This window comes from Myotis yumanensis, unplaced genomic scaffold (assembly GCF_028538775.1).
Source record: "Myotis yumanensis isolate MYYU_CA2020_CCGP unplaced genomic scaffold, mMyoYum1.0.hap1 SCAF_6, whole genome shotgun sequence".
In the NCBI taxonomy this organism is placed as follows: Eukaryota; Metazoa; Chordata; class Mammalia; order Chiroptera; family Vespertilionidae; genus Myotis; species Myotis yumanensis.
The window spans coordinates 69,646,072-69,663,036 of record NW_027223757.1 but is presented as its reverse complement, the minus strand read 5'-3'; the positions used below and the strand labels follow the sequence as shown (position 1 = coordinate 69,663,036).

The window sequence follows — 16,965 nt, the reverse complement described above, 5'->3', positions numbered from 1 at the left end:
AGCATTCATTTGCATATCCGAATCAACTTCAAAAATTTTAGTTTCAGAATGGAATACATGGGCTAGACATAACTCTAACAAACTTTTTTATGTTTATTTAGAACAAGGTAGAATTAAATTTTATTGTAAACTAAAATAATGAGAAAGTAATAATTACTAAATGCACACTCTACACTATCTCCATATTAGTTATTACAACACAAAAATGGTGGCTGCCCCATTTTGCAAATGAAGGAAGAGAGGGCAGGAAAGGGTAAGGGGCTTACCTAAGGCCTGCGGCTATGAATTAGGGAAGCTAGGATTCATTCCAACACCAGAGCTCCAATTTGTAATCCTGCCTCCTCTGAATTAATGTTCGCAGTGATGTCACCGAGGCCTCAAGATATCATTATTTTATGTCATGGAGAAAATGATGCATATGTCAAAAACAGTGAGTTGGTAAAGTCTTTGGTCCAGAGGGTAGGTTCTCAATTATCAGAAAACTGGTTTTGTCTGAGCATGTCATGTAAATAGACACTGCTCACATTTTGTCTTTGAAGGAGCCAGTGTAGTTACTGATAAAGGCAGTTTTAATAACTTTAGATTATGTAATACTTTACAACTGACATTATGAAATACTTTATTTTCATCTTTATGGATTATGTTACAAATTCTCGGAATTCATGCTTCACTTATTTTCCCAAGTCTCAGCATCCCTCAATTTAACATGGTTTCATATATGAGATCATTCACCTGAGGGCTCTGCTCGCTAAACTTTGGCTAAATTAGCCTTAAGTCCTTAAATTTTACTAGAAAACTATCTCCCAAATTAAAATCCCAAAGCACTTAAGCCTAAAATTGATTTTATTCTACTTAGTGTCAAGTTACATAGATTATGCTGCAAAATTAAATAGGGTTTAAAATTATGATTTGTATTACCAGAATGCTCTAACTAATATAAACTACATTACTTCTTGCTTTACTTTATCCATTGTCCCCTAACCACTACAAAAAATATTGAAGCACTTTTAATAAATTTATTAACATAGAAAAATACTGAATATATTTATTTGTCTCTATTTTCATCTGTGTGTTTTTTTTCATAATTTAAGCTATGGACATGAGCTGTGTTCCTGTGGGGCTTTGTTGATTAGTTTTTTTCATTTTAAAATAAAAACTCTTTGAGACATTTTACAAATAAATGGAAATTTAGGCAGGAACAGGAGGAATAACATATGGGAGTCTCTCAAGAATATATGTCCTCAGGGATGATATGATATATTAGTAGAAGTTAGGCGATCCTAGGTAAACAGAATATAATAGAATTTATGACTATGATAGTATCATAATATAATGAATACATGTGTAATTCATACTAAATAAATAGAATATTATAATATATAGTATTATATATTTCTATCTATCTATCTATCTATCTATCTATCTATCTATCTATCTACAAAGAAATAGCATAGAACCAAAGAATTTTGAACTAAAATAAATTTTAAAAATAATTCAGTTTAACATCATCATTTATAGAAGTTTGAGGCATTAGAGAGTTTAAGTAATGGTCAACAATGCAAAACATTATTTTTTCATAGAGATATGATTAAAAATCAAGTGCTCTTATTTCAAGTCTGATATTTTCCCCACCAATCCAAGTTGTTTCTTAAAAGAGCATATGCATGTATATAAAAATATTTTTCTCCATGTAGAAATATTTGCCAAAATGCAAAATTTTTAATACCAGAATTTGGTCAGAGTATTATATTATAGTTATGGTCTTATGGGGTGCAGCGAAAGAAGTACAAATAGGGATACACACCTACTTTAAAAAAGAAGAAAGATCTCAAATAAGCAACCTAAAGCTGTATTTGTAAGAACTAAAAAAAAGGAAAAATAAACTAAGACCAAAGGTAGCAGAAGAAAAGAAATATCAAATATTAAATCAGAAACAAATCAAAGAGGAAATAGTAAAACAACAGAAGAAAAAATCAACAAAATTAAGAGTTGGGTTTTTAAAAAAAATTGACAGAACCTTAGACTATGAAAAAAATAAAGAAGACTCAAATAAATGAAGTCATAAATGAAATAAAAATATTAAAAATATTATAGAAATAACATGAATCATAAGAGAATACTAGTAATAATTATATGCCAACAAAATGGGTAACCTAGGAGAAATGGATAATTTCCTGAAAATATACAACCTACCATAAAGAAATAAAAAAGTCTGTATAGGCCTGTAACTAGTAAGAAGATTGAATTAGTAATAAAAAACCTTCCAAACAAGAAAAGCCCAGGAAGAGATGTCTTCATTGGTAAACTGCATCAAACATTTAAAGACCAATTAAATCAATTCTCCTTAAATTCTTCCAACAAACGGAAGAGGAGGAAACATTTTAACCATATTTTATGAAGCCATTGTTATTCTGATATGAAAACCGAACAAGCTGGGGAAAAAAACCCACAAAAAAAAAACACCCAATATAAAAATAAAAAATAAAAAAAAACACTACAGGAAAATATTTCTGATGAATATAGATGTAATAAAAGTCCCCAACAAAACAATAGCAAATCAAATTCAACAGCACATTAAAAAGCTCATATGCTACAAACAAGTGGGATTTATCCTTAGGTTGCAAGACTGTCAACATATGAAAATCAATTGTGATATACCACATCAACAGAATAAAGGATAAAATCATATCATCACAATAAATGCAGAGAAAATTAGTCAAACTTCATTGCTTTTTCTTAATAAAAATACTCAATGAATTAGGAATAGAAGGAAATTATTTCAACACAAAAAAGGCCATTGCTTTTCATCACTTTGAACAAATGGGGCTATGTCAAAATAAAAAGCTTCTGCACCGCAAAAGAAAATATCAGTCATCGGTGACTGAAACGGAAAGGAAGACAAAACAGGCTTGGCGCTTAACATGTTAATAAAGAATTATTGGCTGAGAGACCAAGATGGTGGCGTAGGTAAATACCGGAGACCGCTGCCGCAAACAACCATTTCAAAAATACAACTAAAAGACGGAACGGACATCACCCAGAACCACAGGAAGGCTGGCTGAAGAGAGACTCTACAACTAGAAGGAAAGAGAACAGCAAATCGAGGCTCAGAGGCGGCGCAGTGTGGAAAATACAAAGGTACTGAGGTGCGCGCGCAAAGCGGGCTGGTGGCTGAGGGCGCGGTTGTCGTTTTCTGTCGGGAGTGAGTCTCAGACTCTGGGCTCCAGATCTGGGTGAGTCTCTAGGGACCCAGACTCAAACGGGAGAAGCGGGATTATCCGGCATCAGTTGGAACCTGAGGGCAGCTTTCTCTCCGAGGTTTGCAGCGGCTGCCTGGGTTCTGAGAAGCAGAGCCTCTGGGAACAGGACTGAGACCGGCCATAACTGCTCCCTCCGCCCGCCCTGTTGATCCTGCCCCGCCCAAAGCCTGCGCACAGCCATTTGCCGATCGCCTCAGGCAAAGGCTGGATTAGCGCCTCCCCAGAAGGCAGACGTTTTCCATACAGCTGATTCCTACAGCCAGTCGGCCTGGTGGTCAAATCCCTCTAGTGTTAACTACAACAATTAAGGCTTGGCTAGAACAAGACTGCGCACAGAGACCACAAGGGGGTGCACCAAGAAAGCATAAAAGATGCGGAGACAAAAAAACATGACAGAAATGGAGGATATGGAGCTAAGAATCGCAATTTTGAGGGCTTGCCATAAATTTGTGCAGAGCCTCACGAAAACTAATGAGACCCTCGATGCTACGATAAAGAAATTAGAAAGTAAGCATACACGGACTGAAATAAAGAATATTATACCCAATAGCAGACCAGAGGAGTGCAAGAATCAAACCAAAGATTCGACAAAAAACACCCAATTGGAAAAGCAAAATGAAAAAAGAATCCGAAAGTGTGAAGATAGTGTAAGGAGCCTCTGGGACAGCTTTAAGCGGACTAATATCAGAATTATTGGAGTGCCAGAAGATGAGAGACAGCAAGATATTGAAAACCTATTTCAAGAAATAATGGCAGAAAACTTCCCCCATCTGGAGAAAGAAATGGACTTACAGGTCCAAGAAGTGCAGAGAACCCCAAACAAAAGGAATCCAAAGAGGACCACACCAAGACACATCATCATTAAAATGCCAAGAGCAAGGAGAACCAAGATGGCGGCGTAGGGAGCGGACCTGTGTGTGCTGCTCTCTCACAGCATCATTGAAACTATCAACTATGAAGTAAACAACCGCCACTCAGAACCATGGGGAAGTTGGCCCAGTGGGAGATCTACAACTGGAGGAAAAGAAAGAAGCGCAGTGAGACTGAGTGGGAGCTACAGAGGCACCAAAACCAGAGGTACGCAGTCACACGCCACGCGGGCTGCAAATGGATTCTCGGTTTTTTACGAACCCTCGAATCCTCTGGGCTTGCTCGGGGCGGGTCTCTGAGGCCCCAGATCCCGCAGGGAGAGGCGGCCACGGCCTTGCAGTGGTCGGAGAGCGAGGGAAGCTCTGACACGCGGCTGCTCGCCGGCACTGAGGGACAAGAAGTCCTGGTGTCCCAGGGAGGCGAGGGGCGCCGAGACGCCACCATCGCTATTTCCTCCACGCTGGCGACTCCCTGTGACCCCGCCCTACCCTCAGGGCTGTGCCAGAGGCACAAGAGGGAATGACTGTGCTTTTACAAACTCTCAAATCCACTGAGCTGGTTCCGGCGGGTCTCTGAGGCCCCAGGCCCCAAGGCGAGAGACTGCACGGCCTTCCAGCGGTCAGAAAGCGAGGGAGGCTCTGGCGCTCGGCTGCTCGCCTGCACTGGGGGACGCAAAGTCCTGGTGTCCTGGATAGGCAAGGGGCCGCTGAGTCTCCGCCCCGCGACTCCCTGTGACCCCGCCCTACGCAATTTACATTCCCATCTGGGCTGTGCCAGACTCACAAGTAGAAACGCCTTTGCTTTTGCAAACTTTCAAATCCACTGAGCTGGTTCAGGTGGGATCATGAGGCACCAGACCCTACGGGGAGAGGCACCACGGCCTTGCAGCCATCAGAAAGCGAGGGAGACTCTGTCGCACAGCTGCTCGCCGGCACTGGGGGACACAAAGCCCTGGCAGAGATTCAAGGGGCCGCGGAGACTCAGCCAGTGCTATTTGCTCCGCCATGGCGACTCCCTGAGTTTCAGCCCTAATCAATTTACATCCCCATCCAAGCTGTGCCAGGTGCACAAAAAGACCCACCTGCGCTTTTGCAGCCTATCCCAACAAATTGCAGACTTCAACTGCTCACAGCCATGAGAGACACACTCAAGAAGCAGACCCAGGAGAACCAGGATGGCGGCATAAGGAAGAGACCTGTGCGTGCTACCTCACACAACAACATCGAAACTACCAAATATCTGACAAACACCTATCATACAGAACCATGGGAAAGTTGGCCCAGTGGAAGCTCTACAACTGGAAGGAGAGAAAGAACATGGAGACTGAGTAGGATGTGACACCAAGTACAGAGCCCAACCCAACAAACTGCAGATTTCAACTCCTCGCATAGAAAGAAGTGCATTGAGACTGAGTAGGATGTGCAGAGGCACCAAGTACAGAGCCCATCCCAGCAGGCTGCAGATTTCAGCTCCTTGCATCTGGGAGGGACACAATCGGGGGGCAGAGTCGGGTCCGGGGCCGGCCAGGGCTGGGCCTGACTGGGCCGGCACTGTGGAACTGCTGTACCAGCAAGCGCACAAACATGCCCACTGGTCCCAGTCTCTTGTGGGGCGCTGGGGGACAGCAGACAGGCAGTCTGTGCACTTGGTGAAGGGCAGGAGTGCTGGATGTTCAACCACCAGGAACGCCTGGAGATTTTGTCTAGTGGGGAGCCGCCGGCAGGGGACAGAGGGCCAAACTTCCTGTTTCCCCGGTAAGGCTGGGATGGCCCCGGTGAGGTCGGGATGGCCCCGGTGAGATTGAAACGGTCCCGGTGTGGTAGGGACGACCCTGGTCAGGTCGAAACGGCCCAGGTGTGGTAGGGACAACCCCGGTCAGGTCGAAACGGCCCCGGTGTGGTAGGGACGACCCCAGTGAGGTTGAAACAGCCCCCGTGAGGTAGGGACGACCCCAGTCAGCTCGAAACGGCCCCGGTGTGGTAGGGACAACCCCGGTCAGGTTGAAACAGCCCCGGTGTGGTAGGGACAACCCCGGTGAGGTTGAAACAGCCCCCGTGAGGTAGGGACGACCCCAGTCAGCTCGAAACGGCCCCGGTGTGGTAGGGACAACCCCGGTGAGGTTGAAACGGCCCCCGTGAGGTAGGGACGACCCCAGTCAGCTCGAAACGGCCCCGGTGTGGTAGGGACAACCCCGGTCAGGTTGAAACAGCCCCGGTGTGGTAGGGACAACCCCGGTGAGGTTGAAACAGCCCCCGTGAGGTAGGGACGACCCCAGTCAGCTCGAAACGGCCCCGGTGTGGTAGGGACAACCCCGGTGAGGTTGAAACAGCCCCCGTGAGGTAGGGACGACCCCAGTCAGGTCGAAACGGCCCCGGCGTGGTAGGGACGACCCCGGTGAGGTTGAAACGGCCCCCGTGAGGTAGGGACGACCCTGGTCAGGTCGAAACGGCCCCGGTGTGGTAGGGACAACCCCGGTGAGGTTGAAACGGCCCCCGTGAGGTAGGGACGACCCCGGTGAGGTTGAAACGGCCCCCGTGAGGTAGGGACGACCCCGGTCAGGTCGAAATGGCCCCGGTGTGGTAGGGACAACCCCGGTCAGGTTGAAACAGCCCCGGTGTGGTAGGGACAACCCCGGTGAGGTTGAAACGGCCCCCGTGAGGTAAGGACGAATCCAGTCAGGTCGAAACGGCCCCGGTGTGGTAGGGACAACCCCGGTCAGGTTGAAACAGCCCCGGTGTGGTAGGGACAACCCCGGTGAGGTTGAAACGGCCCCCGTGAGGTAGGGACAACCCCGGTGAGGTTGAAACGGCCCCTGTGAGGTAGGGACAACCCAGGTCATGTCGAAACGGCCCCGGTGTGGTAGGGACAACCCCGGTCAGGTTGTAACAGCCCCGGTGTGGTAGGGACGACCCCGGTGAGGTTGAAACGGCCCCCGTGAGGTAGGGACGACCCTGGTCAGGTCGAAACGGCCCCGGTGTGGTAGGGACAACCCCGGTGAGGTTGAAACGGCCCCCGTGAGGTAGGGACGACCCCGGTGAGGTTGAAACGGCCCCCGTGAGGTAGGGACGACCCCAGTCAGGTCGAAATGGCCCCCGTGTGGTAGGGACAACCCCAGTCAGGTTGAAACAGCCCCGGTGTGGTAGGGACAACCCCGGTCAGGTTGTAACAGCCCCGGTGTGGTAGGGACAACCCCGGTGAGGTTGAAACGGCCCCCGTGAGGTAGGGACGACCCTGGTCAGGTCGAAACGGCCCCGGTGTGGTAGGGACAACCCCGGTGAGGTTGAAACGGCCCCCGTGAGGTAGGGACGACCCCGGTGAGGTTGAAACGGCCCCCGTGAGGTAGGGACGACCCCAGTCAGGTCGAAATGGCCCCCGTGTGGTAGGGACAACCCCAGTCAGGTTGAAACAGCCCCAGTGTGGTAGGGACAACCCCGGTGAGGTTGAAACGGCCCCCGTGAGGTAGGGACGACCCCGGTGAGGTTGAAACGGCCCCCGTGAGGTAGGGACGGCCCCGGTGAGGTTGAAACGGCCCTGGTGAGGCTCAGACGGCCCTGGTGAGGTTGAGACTACTCCAGTGAGGTTGGGACAAATAAAGGGGACCAGTATGGACTGATGAACAGGGGTAGATACGGAAGCAGAGCAACATTGAACAGAATGTTAAACTACAGTGGGAAGCCTGGGGAGGGTGGGGGGGGGGGATTAAGAGACCAACTGAAGGACTTATATGCATGCATATAAGATTAACCAGTGGACACAAGACACGGGGCGGGGGGGGCGGGGGGTAGGGGCCGGGGGAATGTCAAGGGGAGAAAAAAGGAGACATATGTAATACTCTTTGTAATACTTTAAGAAATAAAAATTATTAAAAAAAAATAAATAAATAAAGATGGAAAATACATTAAAAAAAAAAAAATAAAAAAAAATAAAATGCCAAGAGCAAAAGACAAAGAGAAAATCTTAAAAGCAGCAAGAGAAAGAGGCTCAATTACCTACAAGGGAATACCCATACGACTGTCAGCTGATTTCTCAACAGAAACTTTGCAGGCCAGAAGGGAATGGCAAGAAATATTCAAAGTGCTGAATACCAAGAACCTACAACCAAGATTACTTTATCCAGCAAAGCTATCATTCAGAATTGAAGGTCAGATAAAGAGCTTCACAGATAAGGAAAAGCTAAAGGAGTTCATCACCGCCAAACCAGTATTATATGAAATGCTGAAAGGTATCCTTTAAGAAGAGGAAGAAGAAGAAAAAGGTAAAGATACAAATTATGAACAACAAACATGCATCTATCAACAAATGAATCTAAGAATCAAGTGAATAAATAACCTGATGTACAGAATGAACTGGTGATTATAATAGAATCAGGGACATAGAAAGGGAATAGACTGACTATTCTTGGGGGGAAAAGGGGTGTGGGAGATGCGGGAAGTGACTGGACAAAAATCATGCACCTATGGATGAACACAGTGGGTGGGGAGTGAGGGTGGAGGGTGGGGTGGGAGCTGGAAGGAGGGGAGTTATGGGGGGAAAAAAGAGGAACAAATGTAATAATCTGAACAATAAAGATTTAAAAAAAAAATGACTACAAAAAAAAAAAAAGAATTATTGATGAAAAAACAAAATAATTAAATAAATATATAAACAAATAATTAAAAAGGCCATACTCTACAATGAAAAACTTAAAGTTTTTCCTTTAAGATCAAAAATAAGACAAGGATGCCCACTCTTGCTACATCTATTTACCATATTACTAGAAGTTTTAACTAAGGCAACTAGGCAAGGAAAAGAAACAAAAGGCATCTAAATAAGAAAGGAAGAAGTAAAATTGTCCATGTCTCCGACAAAATGATCTTATATATAAAAAAACCTAAATATTAAAAAATAATTCAATAATGTTATAGGATACAAAAGCAACATAAAAATCAGTTGTTCTATACACAAACCACCAACTATATAAAAAAGGAAATTAGAAAACTATAAACATTGATGAAAGAAACTAAATAAGACACAAAAAATAAAAAGGCATTTGTGTTCATGGATTGGAAGAGTTCATACTCTTAACATATCTATGTTACCCAAAACAATCAATAGATCCAAAGCAATCCCTATCAAGATCTCAATGGCATTTTTTAAAATCTAGAAATAAAGTAAACAATTCTAAAATTCATATGGAACCCCCAAAGACTATGAATAACCAAGTCAATTTTGAGAAAGATCAAAGCTATAAGCATCACACTTTCTGATTTCAAATAACATTACAAAGATACAGTAATCAAAACAGTATCAACAGCAATGTACTTGCATAAATAGCAATGTAGACCAATGGAACAGAATAGGAAGTCCAGAAATAAATCCATCCATAAACAGTCAACTAATCTTTAGCAGGGTACACACTAAAGAAAGAATAGTGTCTTCAACAAATGGCACTGGGAAACAGCATAGCCACATGCAAGCCAATAAAATTGGACCCTGATCTTACACCATACACAAAAATCAATTCTAAATGGATTGAAGACTTAAATGTAAGACATGAAGTTCACTGATATTTATCAGTGTATAAATTTGCAGTATACAGAAAATGCACACTACTTTTAATAAATGTTTATGTTTTTACTTTTTATGTTATAAACTAGAGGCCCGGTGCACAAAATTTGTGCACTGAGGGGGAGGGGTCCCTCAGCCCGGCCTGCGCTCTCTCGCAGTCTGAGACCCCTTGCTCCTTGATGCCTGCCTGCTCGCTGCTCCTTAGCACTGCCACCGAGGCGGGAGAGGCTCCCACCACTGCAGCTGCATTTGCCAGCTGTGAGTCTGGCTTCTGGCTGAATGGCTCTCCCCATGTGGGTGTCAGCCCCCCGGTGGTCAGTGCACATCATAGCAACCGGTCGTTCTGGTTGTTCTGCCATAAGGGTGGCTTAGGCTTTTATTATATAGATACCTTTGCTATGAACATTCTAGTTCATACCTCCTCTTATTCAAGTATGAAAAATTTACCAATGTACATCCCTATCCCTAACCAGGAAAATTTTGTTTTTTAGTACATGCACATCTGCAACTTTATAGGTGATACTAAAAATGGGTTTTCAATGAAACTTTTTAAAAAACCACTATACTGTCATCCTGCAGTTGGAATTTTCATGGTTGTTATAATAGGAAGAAAATGTCCAACTAGATTCTCCCCCTTTTGCCAAAGGAAAAGATCGGTTCTTAACAGAATGCTGATGGTATCTCTTCACTCACCATCATGAGCTTAAATGGAAGTGGTCATTCCTCTGGAAAATGTATCAATGATCTCCATGTCAGAACGACAGGCAGATGCTCTTCAACCCTTGTTCTTTCTAGAGCTGACTTCAGCAAGGCTGAATGGCTCCTCTTTCTTGAAACCTGCTCTTCTTCTGCCCCCCATGATATTACATTCTCTCGGTTGTGTCCTTACTCCTCAGCCTACTTCACTGTCAGTTATTGAAGGTTTGTCCATTATATAATTTATCATGAACCATTTTATAAAGCAAGGAGAATAGCTGGTTCCTTTGTAACTTGCCCTGCATTTATTAGGGATTAAGTTTTGGTGTCATTAAGCAACTTGGACCCACAAGCACAAGTCCATGCACTGAAAAGTGTAAGCAATTAAATAAAATACTACCAAGGAGAGTGTTTTCCTACCACCAGAGAGGGCATTTACTCTCGGACTTTGGAAGTTATCATGTGGCTGACATCAGGGGAGGCAGAGCTTTTTACACTTCAGGCACAAAATTGAAAGTGTCGAACTGTTCCCATCCCTCCTCACATACTGAGCTCCGTGTGTTTTTGTTAAAGGAAACTTTAAACAACCTGTCAGCACACACACATTGGATTAGAGACTCTTATCATGTGGAGAGTCTCTGGCCAGTACAGAAAGACATTATTGGAAACTTAGAGTCAAGAGAATAATTATATCTTTACATTCATTGACTCAAGAAATCAAGTAGAGTTCTCTTCCGTGGTGTTTTATACTGCAAACCTGTTGTTTTTAATTTTCTGAGTGCTGACAACCCACTGTGATTAAACAGCAGCTCTTAATCAGAACACAATAATTAGATAGTTAGAGCCTGCCTGATATTTAGATATTCAGAGGGGCTGCATTGTGCAGAAATGAGTTTATAAAGTTTGTTTTTCCCCTCTGATTTACCAGATGATGACTCTTTAAGTATTATCATACTAGTATGCTTATATGTTATAATTTGCTTGTATCAATCATTAGTGCATAGCAATGTAAGTATATCACACACACACACACACACACCTAACCTACTATGTCATAGTAGCAATGTAAGGAAAGAATAAAAAACCAATAAGGGACTGATATGAAATCTTTTAAATACAGCATACTTAACAAGGAGGGAAGACCTGCTTAATTGGTTGTCCTTTTAATTTCAAGGTAACTTCACTCTCTCACACACTGAATTTACTCTAATTACATGTCGAGTTCCTCTACATCACAGGACAGATAGCAAGTTTTTAGTGAGATAATCCCTTTCAAACAGGCTTTGGGAGAAAAAGTGTTTAAAATATAATCCATTAGCATTACATATCCCTGCAATTCTGAGATTCTGTCCTCTGCTAGATAATATCTCTCTTTTTAACAAGCTTCTGCTAAAATAACCTGAAATCACCCTGTTGCTCCATTTATTCTTCCTCAAAATACTACAATTTGTTTTCTGTTATTATTGGTCTCCTGAAACTGCTAGTTGATCTACTTTAGCTTTGGCTTTGAACATATGATCCCTTGGGAAACTTTTCCATCTATGGTTTTTGTAACAATACTTTTTTCCTTGTCCTACCGCCAATCTTTCTACTTCTTAATCATTTTTGTGGACACTTCTTCTTTCAATCATTTCTTGATTTCTGATCCTCAGTCTTTAGCTCTCACTTCTCTCTTTCTGCAAAATCAACCCAGTCAATGATTGTGGTTTCCACTATCACATGTATAAACACTCTCACAGCCAAATCTTGGTCAAGATTTCTTGTGAATTCAAATAACTTACTCTCTATCACAATGTCCCATTGATAGGAATGGTATGCAACAGGAATGGACTGATAAAATGGACTGGTGGATTAGTGGTAATGGCAAGCCAGTTAAATATCTGAAAATTATCCCTGCCCAAAAATGCAAAAATGAACCTGCTATCTTTCCCTGTAAATAATCTTGTGATCCACATCTTAATTAGATAGCATAACATTTCTATTTACATAAGCTAAATTGGTCATTAAATTTCCACATTTTTCTATTTTTTTAATCTACAATTATTCACAAGTTTAATAGCTTTCATAGTCATCTTCTCACCCTTAAGGCCACATGACTTTCATTTAAATATTCCTATTACCTAATGTTACCAATTCCTTTCTTTTTTTAAAAATATATTTTTATTGATTTCAAAGAGGAAGGGAGAGGGAGAGAGAGCGATAGAAATGTCAATGTTGAGAAAGAATCATTGAGTGGCTGCCTCCTGCTCGCCCCCTACTGGGGATCGAGCCTGCAACCCAGACATGTGTCCTTGACCAGAATCGAATCTGGGACCCTTCAGTCCGCAGGCTGATGCTCTATCCACTGAGCCAAAACAGGTAGGGCACATTACCAATTTTTGACGGGTAGTCTAAACCCCTCCAATCCTATACACTTCAGCTGCTGTTACCATGAAAACTACATAAATATATACTACTTTTAAAAACTTCTTAAGTGGCACCTCCAAGCACCAGCATACACATATATACTATTTTGTATTTTATATGGGATCCATTATTCTCAGGCTCTTGCTCACTTTCCCAACATCAAATCTTTCTCCTGCTCAATTCACATTAAACTCCATGGCTCCACAATAATAAATTATTTCTACTCCCACTCCCCTCTCCTAAGTCTTTCCATTACCTATATCTCTGTGTGTGGTTGTTTTATCTGCCTGGAATAACAGTCTACATTATTTACCTGGTAGACACTTGATCATCTCTAACTACAAACTCCCTTACTGCTCCAAGGAGTTCAGAAGCCTTCCTTTTCTATTTTTCTACATTGTCTCTGTATATTGTTCATATTTCTATCAGGATAAGTAGCTAACTGTATTATAGATATTTGTGTATCTCCTGGAGTGTTGAGACCTTGCAATTAATTTTTGCTCACAAAAGTTAAATTCTATATGAAAAATCCCTTTTGGGGGGGGGGGGGGATACATAGTTGTTGGTATGCAAAGCAAAATGGAAAATATAGAATATATTAAGCTATTAGTATATACTTAACAAGCAACCTTAAATTTTTAAAGTAGCTCTCTGTAATAACATAAAATGAAGCAAAATAATAACATTTAAGTCAGCATGCATGCTCTTATCCTAAAATATAGGTTAATAATGAAGACAACAGACTAATTATCTAAATGGAAATTTAGAAAGTGGGCTGGCATATGCACAAAACTCTGTAGACAAAATTCTTACATTTTAGTAACCTTATATGAAGCAGAGACTGGGAATGGTCTTCTAGTTCCATTTCTTAAGTCATATTTTTGGTATGTTAGTGAGCCAACCCTTTCATATATCCATTGGTCACTAGCATGGGAGTAAACAAAAGCCCATATGCTTAATATTATCATGAAATGTAACACACATGTACTACATAAGATGGAAAAACAGCCTAATACTGGAGCAATTCTAAAAATGAGAACAGTAAACTTTTAGTATACGTTGGTAGGATAAAGTAATGTTTGTTGAATGTCTCAAAATTTCTTTTTGAAACCATGTAGACGGCCCAATAAACCAGAAAACTTTATGAAGTTTTCCTCTCTCTTCATAAGATGACACAATACAAAAATCAATAGAAATACCTGGTTTGCTCCATGAAGATCTGGAACTCCACCAATAAAGACAGACCATGATTCTGGCAGGGGTTTTTCAGACACGAGATTGACAGGTTCCCTTGCTTTTATAGTCCTCCCTAGAATAGTCAGCTCAGCTTTGCATGGGTCCAATTCTTGCCTGCAACCATTTAGAAAAGTAATTTATGGTTTCAGTATGCTTTGTGTAAACATTTATCTGACCAATTAATTAAGCTATTAACAAAAGAAGAAAGATTTAAGTAAATAGATTATCTCACCATAAAACCAACAAAGCCAGAAATAGATTAATCTGCTCTAAATGAGAAACACTTAATGCTTTAAGTATATAAATACAAAGTTAATTTTAGATAAAACAACAAGCAATCACCTAATAAAATAAATAAATCCTGATAATAAAGAGTTCTCTTTCAGCTGTGATTAAAACGATGTTAGAGTAAGATATTCTACTTTAGTTTTTTACATTGCTAAATTTTCTGTGTGAGTTAGAAATATTGAAAAGTATTGGTTTATATATGGTTACAGTACTGTCCCCTATCTGCAATTTTACTTTCCATGGTTTCAGTTAGTCATATCGTCAAACTCTGTTCAAAAATATTAAATGGAAAGTACCAGAAATAAATAACTTGTAAGTTTAAAATTGTGCATCAGTCTGAGTAGTATGATCTCACATTGTTTTCCTCCTTCTGGCCCAGGACATAAATCATCCCCTTGTCCTGTGTAACCAGGCTATAGATGCTATTTGCCCATTAGTCAGGTAGTTTCCATTGACTGCCCCAGTATCTCAGTACTTGTGTTCAAGTAATCCATATAGTATCCTAACAGTAAGTCACAATGCCTAAGTATGTCATTCACCTCACTTTATCTCATTACATAGGCATTGTATCATCTCACATCATCACAAGAAGGGTGAGTATAGTACAAGATAATTTTTAAAATATATTTTTATTGATTTCAAAGAGGAAAGAAGAGAGAGAGAGAGAGATAGAAACATCAGTGATGAGAGAGAATCATCGATGGGTTGCCTCCTGCACGCCCCTCACTGGGGATTGAGCCCTGCAACCCAGGCATGTGCCCTGACCAGGAATCGAACAATGACCTCCTGATTCATAGGTGAACGCTCAACCACTGAGCCACACTGTCTGGCTAGTACAAGATATTTTGAGAGAGAGGGGCCATATTCATATAACTTTTATTTTAATATATTGTCATTTATTTTATTTTATTATTCATTACTAGAGGTCTGGTACATGAAATTTATACATGGGTAGGGTCCCTAGGCCTGGCCAGTGATTAGTGCCAATCTGTAGGGCAACCAGCAGGGTGATCAGGGGGCCCCCTCTGTCACCCGCCTTGGCCAGCCTGGCGTCACCTGCTCGCTGGCTCTGCCCCCCACCCCCACCGCTGGATGCCTCCCTCTGTGGGGTGACTGGCGGGGCAATCAGGGGGGCCCCACTGGCACCCGCCTTGGCTGGCCTGGGGCCTGCAGGATTGGGGCACTCATGCATTGAGCATCTTCCCCCTGATGGTTAGTGTGCATCATAGCAACCGGTTGTTCTAAAGTTCAGTCGATTTGCATATTAGGCTTTTATCATATAGGGTTATTAATATCTTACTGTGACTAATTTATAAATTAAGATTTATTATAGATATGTATATATAAGAGATTATATATATATATATATATATATATATATATATTTATTTCAGTACAGTCTATGGTTCCAGGAACATATCTTCTAAGGGTAAGGGAAGGAATTCTGAATCTGATGTACAATACATGTTTATAGTTAAAAATAGTAATACTGCAATGAGTATTTATAGCAATATAAATCATACTAAGATACAAAGCATGTAAACTTTTTAAAAATGAATAAATCAAATATAACTTAATTAGGCAACTCCCAGTATTAATTTTCATGTGCCCATATTTTAGAAAGATGAGATAAAAAATACTTCGACAGTACTTTAACATGTAGATATGCATGTCTCACTTACTCTATACACCTGTTTAATCATCTAATCCAAGGACTGAAACCTATGGAATATAGGCCAAATGTTGCCTTTCCACCACTTTGTAAGTAGTAAAGTCTAACTGGAACAGAGTCACCGATTTCTTTACTCATAACCTATGGCTCTTTCACAGCAGAGTTGAATAGCTGCAACTAAGACCCTAAGGCCCAAAAAGCCCAAAATATTTAATACCTAGCTCTTTTACAGAAAAGAGTTGGTAGATCCTTACCTAATCAATTTATCTAGTTAGCTACCAAGCAAGTACATTTTATTATAATCCTTTCAGAGATGATAGTACACATATTATAAGATACCTAGGTAACCTTCACCTATCAATGCCATTCTATATCTTGACTATGTGATATTCTGTCTTCCAAATATTTATATAAACTTTTAATTGAATTATAACATGTATGATGAAGAAGGTAAAGAATAAAGCTCTATGAAATACCATATTGTGAAGATACTCAAGTGATCACTACATAGATCAAATGGCAGAATAGTACTAGTATGAATTCCTAGAAATATTAGCAACACAAATACACATTTGTATGTCCCCTCCATCTTAATTCAACATTGTTTTCAATATTCATTTTTGTCATTGAATTTAATAGTAGTTGGTTCATTTTCAAGATGTATCATTATATTGATATTTCAAAAAGTATTTATTCTAGATTTAGCATACATTTGGTACTATTATGAATATTGCTCTTATAAACATGCTTGTACATGTAGAGTTAATCCTCTTACTTCATTCATCTTTTGGGTTGAGATGATCAAATATCATGTTCTCCCTTTCTTTATCTTAATTGTGATGAATTATATTCACTGGTTTTTTAAATATTTGAGTGTATTTCTGGAATAATTATAACTTTTTTTATAATGTATGTCTTGATTATAAAATACAGGGTTCACTTTTCTACATTTTAAGGAATAGAGACTGGCCTTCATATTTCCTGTCTCAT

At 41.2% G+C, this 16,965-nt stretch overlaps 1 protein-coding gene across 1 annotated transcript in view; it reads right to left on the bottom strand.

The window, feature by feature from the left end:
• EYS (eyes shut homolog) overlaps nucleotides 1-16,965 on the bottom strand; it is a 1,239,289-nt gene that overhangs the window by 469,667 nt on the left and 752,657 nt on the right. Inside the window, 1 exon segment of the mRNA XM_070419099.1 lies at nucleotides 13,979-14,129. Coding sequence (XP_070275200.1) covers nucleotides 13,979-14,129 — 151 coding nt within the window.